The sequence below is a fragment of the Cucurbita pepo genome, chromosome 3 (genome assembly GCF_057944985.1).
Source record: "Cucurbita pepo subsp. pepo isolate OVF chromosome 3, ASM5794498v1, whole genome shotgun sequence".
Taxonomy (NCBI): Eukaryota; Viridiplantae; Streptophyta; class Magnoliopsida; order Cucurbitales; family Cucurbitaceae; genus Cucurbita; species Cucurbita pepo.
Genome location: NC_141800.1, coordinates 18,351,249 through 18,369,854, shown reverse-complemented (window position 1 = coordinate 18,369,854; position 18,606 = coordinate 18,351,249). Strand labels below are relative to the sequence as shown.

Genomic DNA, 18,606 nt, shown 5'->3' with positions numbered 1-18,606 from the left:
AAATACATTCTTCTAGACTCAACAGAACCCTTTTTCTTTTTCTTTATTCCTTTTCTTTTTTTCTTTTTTTCTTTTCTTTTTTTGGTTATGTACTGTCATCAAAGTTACATGTTTTCAGAAAGAAATTCCAACATCACCGCCTGTCACGCTCACGGTGACTGTGACCGGACTCCTCTCCTCCAAGGGATGCCATGCTACAAACATTCAAACACAAAACTACCCTTCATCTCTTCCTATGACTTAATGTTTACCACTATTTAAGTGTCACGATTATGATTGTCTAAATACATGCGAATCTAAGTTGGCTTGGCTCACTCAATACTGCAAAAAAATGTCGCACAATAGCTAAATTTGCGGCTAAGAAGAGTGAGATGACATTTTTTTTGTTTGAAGAAAGAATGGTGGATAACTTATCAACAGATGAATACAGCTCGAAGGAAGGAAGGAAGGAATCAACCATTTACAGACACATTCAGGACATGGAACACAGACACTAACTAAGGTAACAGAACAGATAACACAAACGCTGGTAATTTAGACAACAAACAAACTAGCTGCCCCATATAATGATGTTCTGTTGATTAACAAGCTGTTCCTGGGACTTTCATGCCAAATCCATGCTTTACCTTCTCAACTCTGATTCAAAAAAAGGTGTGTATATTAATTAGCAGCATAAACAGATTAGAAAGCCGCATGAGTATATTATTAGCATAAACAAACAAAGGTGTATCGGTTTGGCACTGGCACTTACGTCGGAGCGAGTTTTCCGAGGCCTTCCAGCTCTTCTCCGGTGTCCTCGTCAAGGACTCGCCCGGAGATTTCAATAATGTATGATCTGTGTCTTGAAGTGGGAAGCCCTCTACCAGCAAGCAAATCCAGGTCCTTTAGGTGAAGCTCTCTGCCATTCACAAAAACACCAGTATTCCCCCCAGCACACTTTTCTGGCATGGGGTAGTCGAATTCTTCTATGAAAGGCTGCAAAGTAAGATAACAAACGATATGAGAACGAGACATAGAATCAAAACACAGGACAATGCATCGACTTAAATGTAACCGTCGAAGCCCAGAAGGCAAAACCTATAAAAGACAATATCTGTTAACGGTGGGCTTAGGCTTCAATCTTACCGGAATTATGCCAAGACAAGGTCCGCCCATGACTCCCCAGAATCCGGCTCGAGCATCATACCTGATTGCAATTAATTAAGTGATATCAGCACAAAGGGGACAAGCGACAGAAGGAATTTGTGAAGTGGGCCGTAGTACAACTTGGAATTGGTAAACAACACCAAAAGTGTACAGTAAAAAGCATCCACTTCTCTTCAATGCATGCCTTCTACTTTTGCTAAAAAACTTGCACATAAACGGCTAGCCATACATCATGACAGATTACATAAAAAGAAGAACCACATATACGCATGTCTTGTATCAGAAAACCATAAAAGAAATGGAGACAAATTGTGAGATCATAAGTAAGTTGGTGAGGAGAACGAAACATTCTTTATAAGGGTGTGGAAACCTTTTCTCTAGCAGACGCATTTTAAAAACCTTGAGAGGAAACCCGAAAGGAAAAACTCAAAGAAGACAATGTCTCCTAGCAGTGGGCTTGGGCCGTTACACAAATCATATCTTAAAGTTAAGACATTCATGGCGTTTTAATCTATCCTAGCTAGGTGACTACCATTGCAACCCCACCACAACTCTTTTTACTTTTTCTTTTAACGTGTCCCTTGACCACTATGTCAGCAGCATATAGCAGTTTAAGTTATGTCAAATGATTGGACGGAGCTTACCCAAAAACCAAATTAACATAGAAAACGTTTGAGTATGCTTACCAGTAGTTTCCTGGATGGACTTGTCCAGCAAGCTTTTCAGCTTTCTTGACCACTCGATATGGAATTAAGTGTCCATTAACTGAAACATTACTTCTGCTCCGTTCATCTGCTTGATTAGTTCTAAAGCTCTTCTTGATAATGTTTGCAAGAAAGGATTCCCCTCCTTTATTGACTCTTGGCTGGTTATCTTCTTTATTTGCATCCTGTGACTCATGAAACGCCACAGTGTTAGAGTACTCATTCATTGACACATCCATCTCAGTTGCTAGTGATGCTTCTTTCAAAGAATTCTGCCGTGAGGTGACCTTATTGGGTTTCACATTCTCCTGATCTGAACGGCTACTTCTATTTCCCTTCGCAAACCTGTTTGTCACCTGATTATTAGCCGAGTAATCGAAATATGACGGAAGAGGTGAACCAGGAAGGGGATGCGAGCGTGTCGTTTTGATATTGTGTAAATTGTTTGTAGCTTCCCTTGGAACGGTTAAAACATCTGGACTGTCTTCATCATCTGAGGTACTTGAAGATGAAGGATGAAAACTTTGCATCTCTTGTTGTTTAGTTGAGCTTAAACCTGTCCCGACCGGCTGTAGTAGCACGGGCTCATTATCTAGTGACTCGAAATCGTAAACAGTGTTATCATAATCATCGGAGGAGAAATTAGTACGGTTCGAGTAGCCGTTCAATTTTGAATTATAATCCCTGACTGCCTGCCCATCACTATCATCAACCTCTGAGGGCAACGGATTTGCCCGTGAATGATTGGAGAAAACAAGTTTCTTGTTGATAACAGTAAATTTGATTACTGTAGAACAAGCCCCACAACGAACACTTTGCTGATTCTTTACCAACATTAGCTTCTTAGGAAGTTGCAGCATTTCAAAGCAATTATTACATGTTAGAAATGGAGCACCACCAGCTATTGGATAGCAATTACGATCACCGCTCGCTAAGACTGTCCTCCGAGGACAACTGCCAACGATACCACCAATCTCAGAACTGAAGTCAGTTGGCCATGTCGAGCGGGCTTGTCGATCACGGAAGTTCAGGGGAGGATTAGCAGTCCTAATATTGTTACCACGTGCACCATAAGCAGTAGCGTTTTCATGAGAATATAGTGAAGGATTGTTTGGACGATCAGGGAACCTTCTATTATAGTAAGCACCAGGTACTGGAGCTGGAACCTGTGGATATCTATTTTGGCACTGGAAGCAGGAGCAAGAAGGCTGATGAAATGGAGGATTAGGAGGGTAGTGACTGAATAGATCCAAACCGGTATCGACATAATGGCCAGAATGACATTGGTGAGGGGTTTGTTGATGCGCACACGAAAACTGGTAGGAGTTCCCTCTAAACATTTGTGATCCAAAATGGTCCCCTAAACGAGATGCATTATTTGGATTATGCATCGATGAACAATAGCCATGAGCAGGCATTGGACTACAATTGGAAAACGAAGGACCTGCAACACATTGGTCAGACCCTAAAGAACCATCCATAGGCCAAGCCCCTGAGTGATAAAAAGGTTTAGCAGGCTTCACCCCACAACTGACTGGACCAGTTTGGTTCGGATTATGAACTATATTGCAAGACTGACCAAGTTGATCCTTCAACTCATCCAGCTTCCTCAAAAGTTCAAGCCGGTCCTGTTCAAGGTGCTTAACTTTATCAGCTCCACTGGCATTGCCTCTAATTCTTATAAGCTCCTCAACGCCAGAAACAAGATCGAACCGATAATTCGTTTGATCGTCATTATGGTTAGAAGTCGAGAATCTCACGTTTTTCATATTATCTCTCGAGTTCTTCTCAACCACCTCCTCCTCCATTCCACCTGTTTCTCCCCTTTGCCAATCCAATTCTCTTCCCGATCCAAGCATGCTTGAGTTGATTCGAACATTCATATCCACTTGTTTCGTCCCCATCGAATAACTCAAACCATCATTATCCATATTCGAGCTAAGATCTCTCTGAACACCCCATTTATCAGTCTTGCCATTGAAGTGTTCTTCACATTTCTCAGCATCCTCCACTTTTCCCTTCTCTAAGCCATTTAGATCACAAGGCAAGGAATCAGGACTCAACTTGAAATCCACATCAGAGACATCACTTAAATCAACCGACCCTTTTTGGAGAGTATTAGAGGATTTAGTAGACGACCCACCAACCCGTTCTTCATCAGACTTAAAAGATAAAGAATCTTCTTCCTGATTTCTAACCTTGGCTGTGAAAAACAAAGAACAAAAAGGGCATTCCACTTAAAATTCCATGAACCAACATCCCCAAATTTGATTCCAGCAGTTAAATTTTCCCAAATAATTGCAATGAGCCATAACATGAATTCAGGTGGAAGAACACAATAAAAAACAAGGAAATACCTCGTAGAACGGTACCGCATCCACCGCACTGATAAACAGAGTAATCAGCGAGCTCCGGGAGAAGATTCTCACACTTGGGGCATCGAACCAGCCGCAATTTGGCCGAACCCGACATTGCAGAAACTCCGAAAGTGCTCGCCGATGAAAGAAGAATGAAGAAAATGGAGAAAACCCAGAAGAGCGCGTGAAGTATGATGGTGATGGGTAAGGAGAAACGAGAAGGAAGAGCTAAAGAAAAGAAAGAAACCCCATGATGGTATGAAGAAGAAGAAGAAGAGGAAGAAGAAGAAGAAGAAGAAGAAGAGGAAGAAGAAGAAGAAGAAGAAGAAGAAGAAGAAGAAGTGCGTTGGCGTTATGAAGCTATGAATGAGAAAAGCACCAATTTCTTGTGTTTGGTAGCGCGGGTTTTTGTTTGCTTCCCTTCCCGCACAGATAGGCTTCCCATGGTAACGGGGGAGACACTGTATAAATAAAATTAGATAATTAAAAGAAATTTACAAAATTAAAAAAAGATTGAAACGTATAATTAATTATCTTTTTGGAATGTTTGACCACAGAGAATAGGTTGAAAATGGTGATATTTAAAAGCTAATTTACAAAATTCTAAAAAGCTGAACTCAACAAATATCATTAATTTTCTTTTGGGAATATTTGAAGAAATAAATCAAAATTCTTTTTCCAATGTTTCAAATTGTTTAAGCTTCTCCAACAAAACCAAAAGCAAAAGGCAGACAGACCCATGAAGTTTAAGCTTTTTTCTTTTTCTTTTTTTTCTTTTTTTTTTTTTTTTTGGGGAGTGGAAGAATAAAAAAGAAGGGGGGGGGGGGGGGGATAAGTGGGCCCCACAAAAGACTGTAAAATTGATACTCTCCAATTAACATCTTTTTACAAAAATGGGTTTCAAATTAAAAAAAATATATATAGAAAATAAATAAAGAGGAGAGAGAAAAAGGGAGTGTTTGGCTGTTGGTTGTGAAAAGAAGTGAAAGCCAAAGCCAAACAGACCCATTCCTTTCCAATCCCCTAAATACCCCTTCTTCTTTTTTTCTTTTTTTTCTTTTTTCTTTTTCTATAATAATTCCATTTTTATGAATTAAAATAATTCACAAAAACAAAATTCTTAACCACCACTTCACCTGCTACAAATTTATTTGAAATAAAACACCTTTTTAATATATAAAATATACTTTTATTTTCCATTTTTTCCCATTCAAACCTCAACCAATCAAAACACAATGGGAACACATACTATATATATATATATATATTTACCGGATTTGATAGCATATAACTCACGTATACATAATTACAACTAATCCCATATTCCTATACTACATTTTGGAGCATTTTAGTATGGTGGATGTAGATGTGATTTTTAGTGATTGGCAGTCTTATATTGACACAACAAGAAACAGGAAAACTTATCTAAAATGAAAGTAGGTAAAAAGGGTTTGAATGGGCATATGGCCATATAAAACATGTTTTGAACAAGTATGACTGAGACATCCGATATGGGGGCACGAACAACACTCTTGAACAAGCATGACTGTGACAGAGAGCCAAAAGCATCCGGTAAAGGAAAATGGTAATTATTTTATAAGTTTATCCAAATTAATTAGCATCCAACGTGAAGAAGAATTTAATTGGTCAAAATGTTGGGTATAAAAGGGAACAATATCTTTGTTTTCCACTTGGGGTTTTTAGCTTTATGTGCACTCAAGAGACAAAATCATTTTCTATACTTTTTATTTTCATTTTTATTGTTATTATTATTATTATTATTAGAATAAATAAATAAAACTAATAAGTAGCTGGGCCCAGCTCATATAGGTGTGGGACAATGGGCCTAGTCCACCTCGAGCATGTAGACTGTGGGCCTAGCTGCCAATGCAATTCTACAAAATTATTGAGATACGGCCCATTATCCTCGCCTTTTTCTTCTCCGTCTCTAGCACGCACGGCCCATTATCCTCGCGAGGACAAAGCATGTTGGAAGAACTTATGTTGGTATATGGAAATAGTTTTTACTCTTAGAAGCGAGTAGTAAGTAATGTGATCACGTTGTAAGGGATGCAAGTGAATGCCGAGATGATTAGTTGCCGAATACGAATTCAAAATTTTAGATATGGAGCGTATAAAGATTAGAATAGTATTCAAAACCTTTACCTAATAATTTGATTGTAAATTAGTGTATAGAGAATGATGGTACATGGGCTGGGCGAGGGGGGAAGGGGAGGAGCTGTGGTGACATGCGCTGTGGGGAGAAAAGAGAGACAAGGAAAGCAAAAACTTAGAAGGCAGTACTGAAATAGGAGTTGACAACATTGGAGCACAAGATGTCCAAGACGGCGGTGTTGGTGGAGCCAACAGCACGAGGGGTTTTGTACTGACTCATAGCCGATCCTAAGGACACATAATGTTCCATGATCTTATGAAAAGTTCCCTTACGGACCACTCTCAGCTCCAGGGCTCCAGTGGCCTTCCCCTTTCTCCAGCTCACGGACCCTGCTTCCTGGAACACCTTGTCCAGACGGTTGCAGCATTCTCTCAGCACCTCCTCCTTTGCCTCCCCGCTTATCTCCCAGAATATCACATAGTGCCCAGGCTCGCTTGTTATGTCTGCATGGCTCGTGAACTCCACCAGTTCCAGCTTCTCTGCTGCCAGTACGTTCCTTGCTGCTTCCACTGCCAGCTGCAGGTCCTTCTCCGTGATCTTGTCCATGTTGATGCTCAGCAGAAGGTTGCTCCGACACACAAATTTAAGCTCTGGTGTTGCATTGTGGAACCCCATCACTTTCACCACGTCTCCTAATCTATAACGGTACAGCCCTGCAATGACCGTAATAAACGCTTCGGTTAGACACTTGTAGATATCTTGAAAGCAAGGTCGTATATAATGTCATAAATTGGAAGGAATTACCTGCAACATTGGTGACAACTATTTCATACTCTTCACCGATCTTGACTTCGGTCAGACCAACCGGCTTGTTCTCCGGCGCTCCCTCCTGTTCCTGATCTTGAGCATTGGCTTTAAGCGGGATGAACTCGAAGTATCCAATGTTTGGAATTACAGCGAAGGTGGCCATTTCAGGGGGCAACATCGGGTTAACATTAACTCCAATCCATCCTTCTGAAGCACCATAATCGGCACTTATCAGCGGCAAATGCCCCGCGTAGTGCCTCAGTTTCATCAGGTAAGGCTCCATCGAGCCTGTCATGATCCCATAAATGTACTTCGCATTGGGAAAGAGCTCTGGTATCAATCCATACCAATTACTCAATCCTGCACATTTTTTATAGATCAAATCAGCCAATTCAGGATCTGGCTTAAGCAATTTCGACATGGCTGCACGAATCGAGGGATCAGTGACCCAACTCGAGAGAACCCCGTCTCGAATGTTGGTGCAGAGCTCTTCCCATACGTGCTCAAAAGTCCTGAAAGCAAGGATAATGCTGTGCGCAAAAGAGGAGAACACCGACTCAATTTCATCTCGGGAGACCAGGCCACACAAGAGATGGCAATACAAAGATTGGTGGAAGTCGGAGCCAAAGATGACCTCATCTGGGCTGCAACTTTGCGACTGGATTGCTTTCATCGTGGTTTTGAATTTCGGGTTACGGTAAACGTTAGTTGTTGCAGCTCCTGCTGACAGACCACCCTTGGTTTTGAACTGCTTGCTGCTATACACGAACTGCAATGCTTTTCCATTGCCAAGAGGAACTTGTCTGCAGGACAAAGTAGTGACACCAATTTTAGACAACAAATGACAACAAATGATTCAGAGACCAGAAAAGACAGTTTCATTACTTGTTTCTGAAGGCAAAAGACGTTTGAAAAATTTGCATTGTGGTCTCAAACAGTGAATCATTGAAGGGAATGAACTTAGGCCTCCCCTTACTAGTACCAGAGCTACATCGTACAACCAAAAATGTCCTTAGAAGAAAAAACAACACCAAAATCTCCAGTTCTACAAATTTACAAAAAGTACCTCAACGACATGGATTCGATTGGTTTTCCAGTGAGAATAGGGGAAGAATCCCCATCCGCGATTCTCTGAATATATGCCTCAAAATCATCGTGAGTAGCAAGCGGGACGCATTCCTTGAAGCTCTGAGGATCAGTTCTTCCATTAAGTCCCAAATTCTGCAAATACTCAGCTGACCCATTTTCCTCCAAAATCTTCTTCAGAGTCTCCACCTGAACTCGTTCAGCATCTTTCGTCATTTCCTCGAATTCCTCTACCACTTTCTCCCCATCAAACACTTCCATCCTCTGCAACACTCTACAACATTTTAGATTTTAGTATTGAAGGGTCACTGAGTTGTAGATACAATATAACAACATGTATGAATAGATATACAGAACAAAGGAACTGATATGAATAGATATGAAGAACAGAGCATGAGGATGAGTTGGAAGATGTAATCAGCGAAATGAAAACAAACATTTCCAAAACCCATAAACCTCAATGAGAATTAACCAACACTGTCTTTCCTTATCCGTTAAAACTTCATGGAAATTACCTGAAACAAAAGTAGATGGTATTTTCTGTCTCTCCTCCTCCAAAGATTATAGAGAGGGAGAGCCTTATATAGCTTTTTACTTGGCTGCAGTTGGGAGAGACAACGATGTGTTTCCACCGGTGGCTAACGGTACACGAAAATCCACCCAAATGACTGTTCTACCCTTGGGAGTGGACTACAATTACCCTCCCTTTTCTCACCGGCATGGAAAGTACCACACAGTCTGCAGATATAGTTGCCAAATGAAGATCATCTCTATCTAGAGAGAGAGAGAGAGAGTAAGAGTTATATTTTTGAGGCTTTGAAAAACACTAAAAGACATAATCCAAAACAAATAAAATTTAAACATTTAAAACAAGACAAGGAGGTCAACGGCACCAAAATTACATGTAAAATTAAAATCAAATATTACCAACGGAAATACAATGAAAAGAAAAATATAAAAGACTTTAAAACTCATGCTCTTCAACGACACCCCTATGTGACAATGCAGCTTTCGAACATCTCCCCATATCGACTGGTACCTAAAAAAAAAAAAAAAAAAGGGAAAAAGGGGTAGTATAAAAGTATACAAAGTAAGCAACCTACTTGTAGGTTGTTTTCGTATCCTTGTCTTAGTAGGTATACACAGTCTTATCTCTGGATTCTAGTGAGTGTGAGTCACGCTACAAGTTTGTTTTCTGTATCTTAGGAGGCTTGCTCATCTTATGCAGTTGAATGATCAGTGTCATGAGGTGAGGTGCGACCTCACAAGTATGAGGGGATCATATGGCTGGATCTGAATACGCAACTCTCTCTGAACATCATCTATGGAGGTCAGTTGACAACCCACATACGGGACCATACATCCACTAAAATTGGGGGTTGCGATCTCTTGTGTGCCGGTCAGCTACAAAGTCATCTTACATAGTTCCACATCCCCCGCTCAGGAACGAGTTTCTACGGCCCAGAAGTCCTGTTCATAAGACCCCTTGGCTATCCCCACTAGGTCTGGGCACCTGTCACACTTTCCTGTACAGATCTACCAAGCCCAACGATCTCCGTAGAGGAGCTCTGTCTCGATGGTACGGTATCAAAGCAGAGAGAGAAGTGGAGGTTCTGAGGTCTGGGCACCTGTCACACTTCCCTGTCCAGATCTACCAAGCCCAACGATCTCCGTAGCGGAGCTCTATCTCGATGGTACGGTATCGAAGCAGAGAGAGAAGTGGAGGTTCTGATGACACTATCCACACTGCTCAACTCTAGCGGGCTACCTACAGTTACCGTGGTATCCTACCATTCTTTCTAGAGCGGATCTTGGCGGCTTAGACCTGGATTCATTCATCTCTAGGATTCTTGTGCAAGGTCTCACAAACCTGTCGTGGTTTGAAATTTTGGGTTCTGGATCCGCTGGCACTCAAGGTATCCGAAAGGAGTGGATACCAGATGGTGTGCCACCAAGAATGCTAGACTCTAAATGGGGGTAAATTGTGAAATCCCACCCCGATTGAAAAGAGAAACAAGCAAACTCACTCCGTCCACTTCCCATCCATTCTCACACGTGTAATGTGTTGTTTCTTTTTTCTTTTTCATATCCACTACACCATCTTCGATAGACTTTTTAACATAAATTGTTTCAAAAGTCCACCAAATAGTTGGACTTTTTTTTATTGACATAGAACACTCACGTAGATAAAATGATTTGAATCCCTTTGTAACTTTTTTGTAAAAAATTAAAAAAAAAATGAGGATGAAATCTTCATTTTTTTTTTTCTTTTTTATCTAATAGTGAATCAATGACCTATGTTATGTATAAAGAAACAAAAATTAGTTGCCTAATACAAATCGCGTATAAAGATTAGAATAATATTCACCTTTAATCAAATAATTATTGTACAGAGAAGGATGGTACATGGGCGACCTGGGTAGGGGAGAAGCTGTGGTGACATGCGCGGTGGGGATTTAAGAGAGACAAGGAGAGCGAAAACTTAGAAGGCAGTACTGAAATAGGAGTTGACAACATTGGAGCGCAAGGTGTGGAGGACAGCGGTGTTGGTGGAGCCAACAGCACGAGGGGTTTTGTACTGACTCATAGCCGATCCTAAGGACAGAGAATGTTCCATGATCTTACGGAAAGTTCCCTTACGGACCACCCTAAGCTCCAGGGCTCCAATGGCCTTCACCTTTCTCGAGCTCACGTACCCCGCGTCCTGGAACGCCCTGTCCAGACGGTTGCAGCACTCTCTCAGCACCTCCTCCTTTGCCTCCCCGCTTATCTCCCAGAATATCACATAGTGCCCCGGCAAACTCGACATGTCCACATGGCTTGTGAACTCCACCAGTTCCAGCTTCTCTGCTGCCAGTACGTTCCTTGCTGCTTCCACTGCCAGCTGCAGGTCCTTCTCCGTGATCTTGTCGATGTTGATGCTGGGCAGAATGTTTCTCCGGCACACGAATTTGAGCTCTGGCGTTGCGTTGTGGAACCCCATCACTTTCACCACGTCTCCTAATCTATAACGGTATAGCCCTGCAACAACCATGGTAACATGCTTCTAGATATCTTGCAAGTAATCGTGAATTCACGATGTCTAGAACTGATCCCGTTCGAGCAAGGTCGTATAGAATGTCATGAATTGAAAGGAATTACCTGCAACATTGGTGACAACTATTTCATACTCTTCACCGATCTTGACTTCGGTCAGACTAACCGGCTTGTTCTCCTGCGCTCCCTCCTGTTCCTGATCTTGAGCATTTGCTTTAAGCGGGATGAACTCGAAGTATCCAACGTTTGGAAGCACGGCAAAGGTGGTCAATTCAGGGGGCAACAATGGGTTAACGTTAGATCCAATCCATCCTTCTGAAGAGCCATAATCGGCACTCATCAGCGGCAAATGCCCCGCGTAGTGCCTCAGTTTCATCAGGTAAGGCTCCATAGAGCCTGTCATAATCCCATATATATACTTCGCATTGGGAAAGAGCGCTGGTATCAGCCCAGACCAATTACTCAATCCTGCACATTTTTTATAGATCAAATCAGCCAATTCAGGATCTGGCTTAAGCAATTTTGACATGGCTGCACGAATCGAGGGATCAGTGACCCAACTCGAGAGAACCCCGTCTCGAATGTTGGTGCAGAGCTCTTCCCATACTTGCTCAAAAGTCCTGAAAGCAAGGATAATGCTGTGTGCAAAAGAGGAGTACACCAACTCAACTTCATCTCGGTAGATCAGCCCACACAAGAGATGGCAATACAAAGATTGGTAGACGTCGGAGCCAAAGATGACCTCGTCTGGGCTAGAGCATGGCGACTGGATTGATTTCATCGTGCTTCTGAATTTTGGACTGCGAAAAACATTAGTTGTTGCAGTTCCTGCTAACAGACCACCCTTGGTTTTGAACTGCTTGCTGCTATAGATGAATTGCAATGCTTTTCCATTGCCAATAGGAACTTGTCTGCAGCACAAAGAAGTCAGATCAGCCATGACAAACACCCATTTTACACTATACAGAACTAAAAAAGACAGTAGAAAGACAACAAATCGAACCAATAAACTGTTCAGTTCAGACAACAAACGATTCAGAGACCAGAAAAGACAGTTTCATTACTTGTTTCTGAAGGCAAAAGACGTTAGAAACGTTTGCATTGTTGTCTCCACCAGTGAATCATTGAAGGGAATGAACTTGGGCCTCCCCTTAGTAGTACCAGAGCTACATCGTACAACCAAAAATGTCCTTAGAAGAAAAAACAACACCAAAATCTCCAGTCCTATGAATTTGCAAAAGTACCTCAACGACATGGATTCGATTGGTTTTCCAGTGAGAATAGGGGAAGAATCCCCATCCGCGATTCTCTGAATATATGCCTCAAAATCGTCGTGAGTAGCAAGCGGGACGCATTCCTTGAAGCTCTGAGGATCAGTTCTTCCATTAAGTCCCAAATTCTGCAAATACTCAGCTGACCCATTTTCCTCCAAAATCTTCTTCAGAGTCTCCACCTGAACTCTTCCAGCATCTCTCGTCAATTCCTCGAATTCCTCTATCACTTTCTCCCCATCAAATACTTCCATCCTCTGCAACATTTCTTGTGTTTAAGTACATGTATGTGTTGAAAGATACATGCGCAGCTTCATTAGTTTAATTAAATTAATTATGTGCATCACTTTTAATTTATAATTTATAATTAATGATGTGCATCCCTCTTAGATAATGAATGGCATTCGGGAATATCCAAAATTACCTGCCTACTATATAAGTTCCCAATATCACAAATTACCTATTCCAAATTATCTACCTCTTATGTACGTGGAGAATATCCCAAATTACATGCCTCCTATATACGTGGTAATATCCAAATTACCTGCCTCCTATATACATTGGGAATATCCCAATTTACCTGCCTCCTATATATATAATATGTTGGGAATATTCCAAATTACTTACCTGCCTCCTAAATACATTGGGAATATCCCAAATTATCTGCCACCTATATATCTTGGAAATATCCCAAATTACATGCCACCTATATATCTTGGAAATATCCCAAATTACATGCCTCCATAGACATTGGGAATATGCCTCCGTATACATTGGGAATATCCCAATTTACCTTCCCAATGTACCTGCCTCCTATCTCTCTATGTTGGGAATATCTCAAATTACTTACATGCTTCCCATATACATTGGGAATATCTCAATTAATCTAACACCTATATACCTTGGGAATATCCCAAATTACCTTCCTCCTATCTATGTTGGGAATATCCCAAATTACTTACATGCCTCCCATATACATTGGGAATATCCCAAATTACATGCCTCCTATATATGTTGGCTCCTATATATGTTGGGAATATCCAAATTACATGCCTCCTATATACGTGGGAATATCCCAATTTACCTGCCTCCTATATACGTGGGAATATCCCAATTTACCTGCCTCCTATATACCTTGAGAATATCCCAATTTACCTGCCTCCTATATACCTTGAGAATATCCCAATTTACCTGCCTCCTATATACATTGGGAATATCCAATTTACCTGCCTCCTATATACCTTGGGAATATCCCAATTTATCTGCCTCCTATATATGTTGAGAATATACTAAATTACTTACCTGCCTCCGTGGGTATATCTCAAATTATTACCGGTCTCCTAGGTATAAGTTGGGAATATCCCATGTCTCCTAGGTATAAGTTTGGAAATATCTCAAATTATTACTTGCATCCCATGTATACGTTGGGATGTATACATTGGCAATATCCCAAATTATTACCTACATCCTATGTATAGGTTGGGAATATCCCCAATGATTACCTGTCCTATGTATAGGTTGGGAATATCCCAAATGATTACCTGATTATCTGCGTCCTATGTATAGGTTGGGAATATCCTAAATGATTACCTGCCTCCTAGGTATAAGTTGGGAATATCCCAAATGATTACCTACCTCCTATGTATAAGTTCCTATGCCTCCTATGTATAAGTTGGTAATATCCCAAATGATTACCTATGTTCCTATATATAGGTTGGTAATATCCCAAATGATTACCTGCCTCTTGTATATGGAGGGGGAATATCCCAAATTAACTGCCTCCTATGTTGTATGGATTGGAAATATCCCAAATTACCTGCCTCCTATGTTGTTGGACTGAGAATATCCCAAATTACCCGCCTATATGTCGTTCGGAATATCTATCGTCCGGAATATGTCGTCCGGAAACTGGAAGGTGTAGAAAATGAATTTAGAATTACAACAGAAACTGTCCTCAAAGTAGAACAAACGAACTGAGATAGACGGCGACCCAGTCAGGTTTATAACATCACCGACCAAATGAGTTTAAAATAAAACAAGAAAAGCGCACAAGTCAAACATATAATTAAAATAAACAAAAAAGTAGCGTAGGAAATTGAAGGCTCGTGGAAAAAAGCGGTCGCGAACTCAACGACGATTAATAACACTGAGAAAGGAAAAAGCGGATGAAGAACAGAGCAAGACGATGAGTTGGAACATAAAATCGGCCAAATGAAAACAAACATCTCCAAAACTCAATAAACCTTAATGAGAATTAACAAACACTGTTTTTCCTTATCCGTTAAAACTTCATGGAAATTACCTGAAATAGAACTTGGAACTACTCGAGATTGATGCAAGAAAAGAGTCTGAAACAATCTACGGAGACATCGATCGTATTTCCCTCTCCTCCTCCTCCAGTATTTCTCTCTCCTCCTCCAAGATTACAGAGAGAGAGAGATAAGGATGTGGATGCGATGGATGATTCCAAGGGGGCGCTCAAACTATATATACATGTTTCCACCGGTGGCTAACTGCACCCGAAAATCCACCCAAATGACCGTTCTACCCTTGGGAGTGGACTACAATTACCCTCCCTTTTCTCACCGGTGGTCGAGTTTCAGAATTTCCTACGGCAGACACGGGTTGGGTTATTTTCTGAATCTGGTTACGGAAAAGGACGGATTTTGTTTTATGGTTAAAACTTTTTCGTTAATTTTTTAAATTTTACTTTTTTGAGGATGAGGTTATAATAACTTCTAAAATTGGTAATAGATTTTCTGAAATATTCTTTTCTTTTTTTTTTTAATAAATGAAAGCTAGAAATAAATGCCAAGCCATATATAATAGATATCTAGAATTTAAAAAAGTAAATAAATAAAAATTACAAAAAAAAAAAAAAAAATGAAGGGTCGTGGAAAAAAAATAGGTACGAAGTGGTGAACGGCGATTAAAAGGAGAGAGGAAGGCGAAAAGGGAATAAGAAGAGAGCAGGCAAGAAACATTTGGCCAATTCCAATTCCGCCTGAAACACTCCTTACCTCCCTTGTTTAACTCCAGAAATCTAGACGGAACTCAAACTCAGGCATGTAAATTACCTGGCAACATACTTCCGACTTGCACAATCGCCAGCAATTTTGATTTGGCGGTGTGGCGCTGCAAACAGAAAATAGTTCGATACATCTGCAGCTACAGTTGTCAAATGAAGATCCTCTCCCTTTCTACTTGTCTGCAACGGGGGGGAGAGATAGGAGTGTGGATGCCATTAAAGATCCCAACACGCGGTCGAAGTACAGGATAAATTTTAAAAATAAAAGTACGTCATTTTTGTTAAAAAAAAATCATAAAAGTTTAGTAAATTTCCAGATGGATCCATTATTAAATAAGTAAAGTAAAAAAAACTGTTACAAGCAGTGGCTTGTGCGATCAGCCACTTTCATTTATTAATTAGTTGGACACCAAAGTCAGCTTAGTTTTCCATTTTGGTAATTACCATTATTACATGATTTATTTTTAAACCCAATTCGAAAATGTGATTGCCTTGTATATAAACGTGGAATCATGCTCGCAAATTATTTAACTTCATAAGTAAAAAATTTAAGCTATGTAAACTTTATAAGAATAGCACGAATTTTTATTTTCTAAGAACAAACAATGAAAGGCTTAAATTCAATCCTGCTTGCAAACCTTGTTTTCAAAAACAACAGAAAACTCAAAATGAAAAGTATAAAAAAAATGACAATATCTGTTAGGGATAAACTTGGACTGTTACAAATGGTATCAGAGACAAACATCGAGCAATGTAGCTACGAGAACATTGAGCCTTGAAAGAGGTGGACATGGAATAGTGTGGACACTAAGCCTTGAAAAGGGTAGATATCGAATGGTGTGACAACAAGAATGCTGGATGCCAAATGGGATAAATTGTGAGATCCCACACCGATTGAAAAGAGGAACAAGTGTCAGCGATCCGACATTGATTAGAAAGAAGAACAAGTGCCAAGAAGAACACTTGAGCTCCAAAGAGGTGGATTATGAGATCCCATTGATTGGTAAGAGAAACAAAACATTCTTAATAAGTAAATGGAAACCTCTCCCTAGTAAACATATTCTTCAGATTGATTTCTTGGATCATATTCTAATTTTCTAGACCAACCAAATATCTATTTAATGTTATTGAGCTTTAGATACATATTAGATAGATAAATATGAGATTCATCTCAAAATCAATTAGTGATAGAGAGGCCGAACTCATACATTTTTATAAAAATTGTGAGTTATAAAAATTGTGAGGTCTATTAATGTTTATGATATAGAATCCTCAATAAAACTAACAATTTTATTTAGGGAGTGAAAACAATAAACCTCCTGGTGTCTAATGAAATTGTTGGATAGGCTGTTGGGTATTAGATGGGTTGGGCTCCCTATAGGGCTGGCCTGTCTTTACGTGGGTTAGACAAGAAAAGAATAATTTACATAGCTAGAATTTTAGCTAACAACAAAACTAAAAACATTCAAAAGAAAATAAAAGATTCACTTATCCTATATTTCATTTCATAATACTAAAATAAATACAAAACTTAATATAAATACAATATTGCCTTTAACAAATAAATATTTTAGACGCTCTTTTGACCCTTCACTAAAAAAAAACCTACTAAACCATTATCTTATTTCCTAGCATAAATACAATCTTTACACCTTAAACCTTAATCCCTATATAAATACAATATTTCCTTTAAAAGACTTAAATAATAGTTTAACCATTAAAAATGTCTCCATTGCTTCTCGTCATTTTCTCCCACCTCACTTTTTTTTTTTCTTTTTCTCCGTCCTTATTCCTCCTACGATATAAATTATGATGAACATAAATAGGAAACTTATACCTCAATCTCATATCCTAAGGTGAATAGGATATTTTTCTAATTTAAAAAAAAAAAAATCTCTAAACACCTATCTCATTCCCTAATACAAACATAACCAGTTTTTTTCTTCTTTTGAAAAAGTAATAATTTAAAACATGTGAACTAACAAACAAAAAGATTTGGTAGTGCAAAGAAAGCGTACCGTTCACCGTTCATTCCTCTGTGTCATGATTGTTTGTTGGTTAATTCCTCATTCACGATCGCCCGCTCAGTTCCTCCTCCCGATCGTTGGAAAAAGAATCGTTCGACATCATTATCGGTTGTTTATCTTCCAATTAATGACGGCTTTAAAAAAAAAAATGTAGTAAATATTGGAGGATATATTGTTTTTGTTGTTTCTAAAGAAATAACGATGAAAATCTCGTGATACAAATTTTTTTAAAGAATAAAAAGCAGTATAAAGAAACGCTTACAGACACAGTTAATGAATAACGAAATTCGAAAAGTAAGGGAAATTAACCAATAACAACTAGAAGAATCAAGCAAAGAAAAAGGAACAGTATCCTGAAGCATCATCGATCACAAAGAAAAGAAAAATGATCAATCATCCACATTGTTCTTTCACTAGGTTTTAAGTATATATAAAACTATTGAAAGAAAGACAGCGAAACCATTAAAGCAGAAAGATCAGATAGGAGAGTATAATAGATAACTCTTAATAAACTCTTTAACAAATGAAAAAGATTGCAGAACATCCTCTCAAGAATAAGGAACAACCGATCGATCAAAGAATAAACTGCTCTATCCTTTCAATCGAAGGATGCCGGAAGAACATCATTCAAAAACCAGACGAATCGCTCGTCTGCAGTTCCGTCTTCGGAGAGAAACAGAAAGTCGGTTCCCTTGTTCTATCCGATTATGAAACTATTCACAAGAATAAAAACATGCTTACCTGAAAATTTTAATCCACGGCCGCTGGAGAAACGTCATGAAAGAAGCCGCGCAGGAGGAATAGACCTTCCGCATCGATCGGCCATGAAAGAAAAGGGAGGGAAAACCGATAACATAAATCGAGAGAAAAAGTGGCGGGAAATACTCAAAAAGAGAGAAAACATAAATGTAATCGTCCTTTTTTCTTTTATAGCCTCCTGAATTCTTATATATAAAAATTTAATTAATTTATTTTATTGGATGGGCTGGGCTCACTATACAGGTGAGCCTTCTTTAAGTTTATAAAAA

The 18,606-nt window shown here is 39.5% G+C and overlaps 3 protein-coding genes across 8 annotated transcripts; all 3 read right to left on the bottom strand.

Moving 5' to 3' along the window:
* Positions 1–322: 322 nt before the first annotated feature.
* Positions 323–4,649, bottom strand: LOC111790650 (uncharacterized). The gene is made up of 5 exons (XM_023671644.2): positions 4,208–4,649; positions 1,833–4,053; positions 1,126–1,186; positions 752–975; positions 323–636 (listed from the first exon to the last, which is right to left on the bottom strand). Exons 1-5 carry the CDS (start codon positions 4,320–4,322, stop codon positions 582–584), a joined length of 2,676 nt encoding a protein of 891 aa, XP_023527412.1. The 5' UTR covers positions 4,323–4,649; the 3' UTR covers positions 323–581.
* A 1,718-nt stretch (positions 4,650–6,367) lies between these two features.
* Positions 6,368–8,959, bottom strand: LOC111790647 (jasmonoyl--L-amino acid synthetase JAR6). Of its 2 annotated transcripts, XM_087122081.1 has the most exons (5): positions 8,732–8,956; positions 8,197–8,490; positions 8,016–8,117; positions 7,128–7,933; positions 6,369–7,036 (listed from the first exon to the last, which is right to left on the bottom strand). In XM_087122081.1, the coding sequence occupies exons 2-5, from the start codon at positions 8,475–8,477 to the stop codon at positions 6,498–6,500; spliced, it is 1,728 nt and encodes a 575-aa protein (XP_086978207.1). In that variant the 5' UTR covers positions 8,478–8,490; positions 8,732–8,956; the 3' UTR covers positions 6,369–6,497. The 2 variants fall into 2 exon arrangements, with proteins under 2 accessions (XP_086978208.1, XP_086978207.1); XM_087122082.1 differs by lacking the exon at positions 8,016–8,117 and having other exon boundaries at positions 6,368–7,036; positions 8,732–8,959.
* A 1,601-nt stretch (positions 8,960–10,560) lies between these two features.
* LOC111790648 (jasmonoyl--L-amino acid synthetase JAR6) lies at positions 10,561–18,466 on the bottom strand. Of its 5 annotated transcripts, XM_087122573.1 has the most exons (8): positions 18,320–18,465; positions 17,570–17,712; positions 15,601–15,731; positions 14,826–15,132; positions 12,497–12,780; positions 12,317–12,418; positions 11,358–12,163; positions 10,561–11,237 (listed from the first exon to the last, which is right to left on the bottom strand). In XM_087122573.1, exons 5-8 carry the CDS (start codon positions 12,775–12,777, stop codon positions 10,699–10,701), a joined length of 1,728 nt encoding a protein of 575 aa, XP_086978699.1. In that variant the 5' UTR covers positions 12,778–12,780; positions 14,826–15,132; positions 15,601–15,731; positions 17,570–17,712; positions 18,320–18,465; the 3' UTR covers positions 10,561–10,698. The 5 variants fall into 5 exon arrangements, with proteins under 5 accessions (XP_086978699.1, XP_086978701.1, XP_086978702.1 ...); XM_087122575.1 differs by lacking the exon at positions 14,826–15,132 and having other exon boundaries at positions 18,320–18,466; XM_087122576.1 differs by lacking the exons at positions 14,826–15,132; positions 15,601–15,731 and having other exon boundaries at positions 18,320–18,466.
* Between the last annotated feature and the right edge of the window lie 140 nt (positions 18,467–18,606).